Source organism: Piliocolobus tephrosceles, chromosome 13, assembly GCF_002776525.5.
Source record: "Piliocolobus tephrosceles isolate RC106 chromosome 13, ASM277652v3, whole genome shotgun sequence".
NCBI lineage: Eukaryota > Metazoa > Chordata > Mammalia > Primates > Cercopithecidae > Piliocolobus > Piliocolobus tephrosceles.
In genome coordinates this window covers 55526982-55530616 of record NC_045446.1, presented here as the reverse complement: position 1 = coordinate 55530616, position 3635 = coordinate 55526982, and the positions used below count along the sequence as shown (strand labels likewise).

Genomic DNA, 3635 nt, shown 5'->3' with positions numbered 1-3635 from the left:
GTTCACGCCATTCTCCTGTCTCAGCCTCCCGGGTAGCTGGGACTACAGGCGCCCACCTCGTCGCCCGGCTAGTTTTTTGTATTTTTTAGTAGAGACGGGGTTTCACTGTATTAGCCAGGATGGTCTCGATCTCCTGACCTCGTGATCCGCCCGTCTCGGCCTCCCAAAGTGCTGGGATTACAGGCTTGAGCCACCGCGCCCGGCCAAAAATTTTTTTAAAGTAAATTAGAAACAATAAAACTACCCCAACAAAAAGCCTAATATTAATTATATTACTGTTTCATATTTTCTCTACCTGCTATTGAGGAAATAGCTTATTTTTTTCTAACCTTGTTAAAGCATGCATTTATCACGCTTTTTTCTTTTTTTTTCTTTTTTCCCAGACAGTCTCGTTCTATCACCCAGACTGGAGTACAGTGGCGCAATCACCCAGACTGGAGTGTAGTGGCGCAATCTCAGCTCACTGCAACCTCCGCCTCCTGGGTTAAAGCGATCCTCCTACCTCAGCCTCCCGAGTAGCTGGGATTACAGGCACACGCCACGACGCCCAGCTAATTTTTGTATTTTTAGTAGAGACACGAGTTTCACCATGTTGGTCAAATTGGTCTCGAACTCCTGACCTCAGGTGATTCGCCCCCCTCGGCCTCCCAAAGTGCTGGGATTACCAGTCAGTCGCCGGGTGGTGAGCCACTGCGCCCCGCCTAATTTTTTTTCATAAGAAACACTGGACTTTTTCTGGTGACCAAAAACAAAACTGTCTTGTCATCGTTGAAGCAAAGCAAGATTAGTCAACAGGATAATCACTTTCGAGAGAGAAACCTTAGAGATAGAAAAGTGAAAAGGGGTTTCCCTCATCAGGATCACATAACCTTAAAGTACAACTCGACAAACCTCCACCCACTTGAAACCCACTAACTGTAAACTCCAGACAAAAACTTATTTTCAAAACTGTTGCAATTCAAAGATTCCAATGACAATGCAGTGGAAAAGTCACGGGGACTGTAATTTTCACGCCTTCTGCAATGAGTGCCAAATCTAGTCAGGGCCCCATCTTTGACTCCCCTCATCACTTTCCCTTTGAAAGATGACTTGAGACGCATCACAACACACCAAGCCTCTCCAACTAGAATGCTGCTACCCTTTTATTCACAAACGCCTTTGGCCTCATAAAGGACATAAATTACTTTTCAAAAAAGGCATGGCCCCGGGATACAAGCCCTTTCCAGGACTAAGGGAGTTCCCACTCTTCTTGGTGCCGCCCAAGTTCACTTTATTACTTCATGTCCCATCCAGACGTGCAGAGCTGTAATCTGTAGGAAAACTCAGGGGGCCCAGCTGAGGGCTAGGTTATAACGGTTTTGAGGAACTGGTATCACAGGCTTCTTGGGAAGTGGCCAGATCAACTCACCAAGTTTTTGTTTTCCTTTTTTTAAAGTCTGGGTGGAACTTACTTTCACTAGGACGTGGGACGCCTTCCCTCTCTAATGGGTGCTGGAGGACAAGCTTTCCTTTATTTTACACGAAGTCACTCAACCTACACCAAACTGAGAACACACAACCCTCCCTCTTTCTGGTCGCCGAAGACGTGGCCACGACGCAGCGGGCCGTAGGTCTGGACCCCTTATGGCTCAGGGTCCCTCATCCGTTTACCCCCTCCAGCCCAACGCCCCCTTCGCCCGCGCCCGCCCTGGTCCTCCCGGCCGACACTCGCCCGGCTCCCGGGACAAAGCGGGGCTAAAGGGAGGTTTCTTCCTGGGTCCCCGACCACAGCGGGCGCGGGAAAGCGGCCCCGGGCTCTGCGCGCACTCACCCGACAGCTCGTCCGGCTCCAGCCCGGTCTCGGTGTCCAGTCCGCAGATGACAAAGTAGTCGGCGAAGCGACTGGGCGCCGAGCCCCCTCCGCCGCCGCCGCCGCCGCTCATGGCGCCGGGGCCGAGACGGGCCGGGCAGTGCGGAGCTGCACGGAGCCCCCGCAACCCGGGCGCCCGCCCGCCCGCCCGCCCTCAGGCCGCCCCTCCCGCAGCCGCCGCCGCCGCCGCTACCGCGGCTCGGGCCGCCGCCCCCAGCCCTGGCCCGGTCCCCTCGGCCGCCGCGGCTGCCGTGACTGGGCGGGGGGGCACCGGGCCGCCCCGCGCCGCATCCTGGACGCCTTCCCCTCCGCGCCGCCGCCGCTGCAGCTAGCCAAGAGCGCCGCGGCCCGAGCGAGCCTGGAGAAGGGCGGAATGCGCGGGGACAGCCCCCACCTCGACCCTCCTCCCGCCGCGCCTGCGCAGGCGCCCTCCGGGGGGGGGTGGACTCCTGGCGGAAAGGATGACGTGATGCTCTTCGCAGGCGGCTGGCCACAGCTTCCCGGACGGTCGCCGCAGCGCAGCCGGCGACTGCTTGGTCGCCCGCAACTGCCAGCCGCCCCGGGATTGAGACTCCTTTAGGGAGGGCTCAGGAGGTGCGAGAAGAGTGGGCGAAGCCTGCAGAACCGGGCACTTGGCCCATGCTCTGCCCCCAACCACCCGCCCAGCCACCAGAGGTTCAGATATCTTAGCGCGGCCTTGCCACGAGGATGGGGTCTCACGGCTGAGCTCGGAAGCTCATCCAATCCTATCTGCAGCGTGTCAGCCTAGACCCCTGACAGGGCCTTCTCCCTGTCCTTTCTTTTGGCAGGGGCGGATCAGCCGGTTTTATATTTACCCTTATTTTCCAGACGGGGAAACTGAGTCTCAGAAAGAAGCAAGGACTTATCCAAGGTTACACTGAATCTAAGAGACAAAGCCTGGTTTAGAATCCTGGGCTTGTGGTCAGCATCCCGTTCCTCGCCGCTCCCACCTCCCAGCCTGCCCTTTTCCCACGCTCTCTCCTTTTCACTCTGGAAGCCTCTTGAGGCGACTGCCATTTGGGAGCTCCCCTTTCTCTTCACTCTGTGAAAACTCTCAGATCCACCCCTAAACCTGTTTTCCTGTAAGAAGATGGGGAGAAGATAGAGGGAAACTCAAGTATTGGTCCTTGTCCTAGGACCCTCCGATTTCCTTTCCCATAGAAGCTAGGCAGATGTGTCTTTGTTGGAAACTGGAGATCAGAGGCCAGAAAGGCAACACAAGTATAGTGGTTACTAGGATGGGCTCTAGAAAAAAATGCTCGGGTTTCAATCCTGACGATCATTCGATCATTTACTTTTGACCTTGAACAAGTTAATCTCTAAGTGCCAGGCGTCATGGGTTTTGAGACAATTACATAAGATAAATGCAAGTACAGGTAAAGCAATGAGAATACTGCCTAGAACATGGAAATCACTCGGTAAATATTACAGATTTTTTTTTTTAGACGGAGTTCTCTCTTGTTACCCAGGCTGGGGTGCAATGGCACAATCTTGGCTCACTGCACCTCTGCCTCCCAGATTCAAGCGATTCTCCTGCCTCAGCCACCCAAGTAGCTAGGATTACAAGTGTGCAACACCACACCCGGCTAATTTTTTGTATTCAGTAGAGACGGGGTTTCACCGTGTTGGTCAGGCTGGTCTCAAACTCCTGACCTCAGGTGAGATTCCATTAAAAAAAAAAACAAAAAAAAAAAGTTACAGAGCACAGAAGGAGGACATCTCTCCAGATTGGGGAATGGTCAGGGAAGGTTTCCAGAAGGAGGTA

The 3635-nt window shown here is 54.2% G+C and overlaps 1 protein-coding gene across 3 annotated transcripts in view; it reads right to left on the bottom strand.

Moving 5' to 3' along the window:
• Positions 1-2268, bottom strand: part of DENND5A (DENN domain containing 5A) — a 129038-nt gene extending 126770 nt beyond the window's left edge. The window contains exon 1 of one of the 3 annotated variants that reach the window (XM_031933959.1): positions 1811-2268. In XM_031933959.1, the coding sequence (XP_031789819.1) occupies positions 1811-1922 (112 nt within the window). In that variant the 5' untranslated portion in view covers positions 1923-2268. The remainder of the gene's footprint in view (positions 1-1810) is intronic. The other 2 variants (XM_023189815.3, XM_023189814.3) reach the window with 2 other exon arrangements.
• Positions 2269-3635: the final 1367 nt, after the last annotated feature.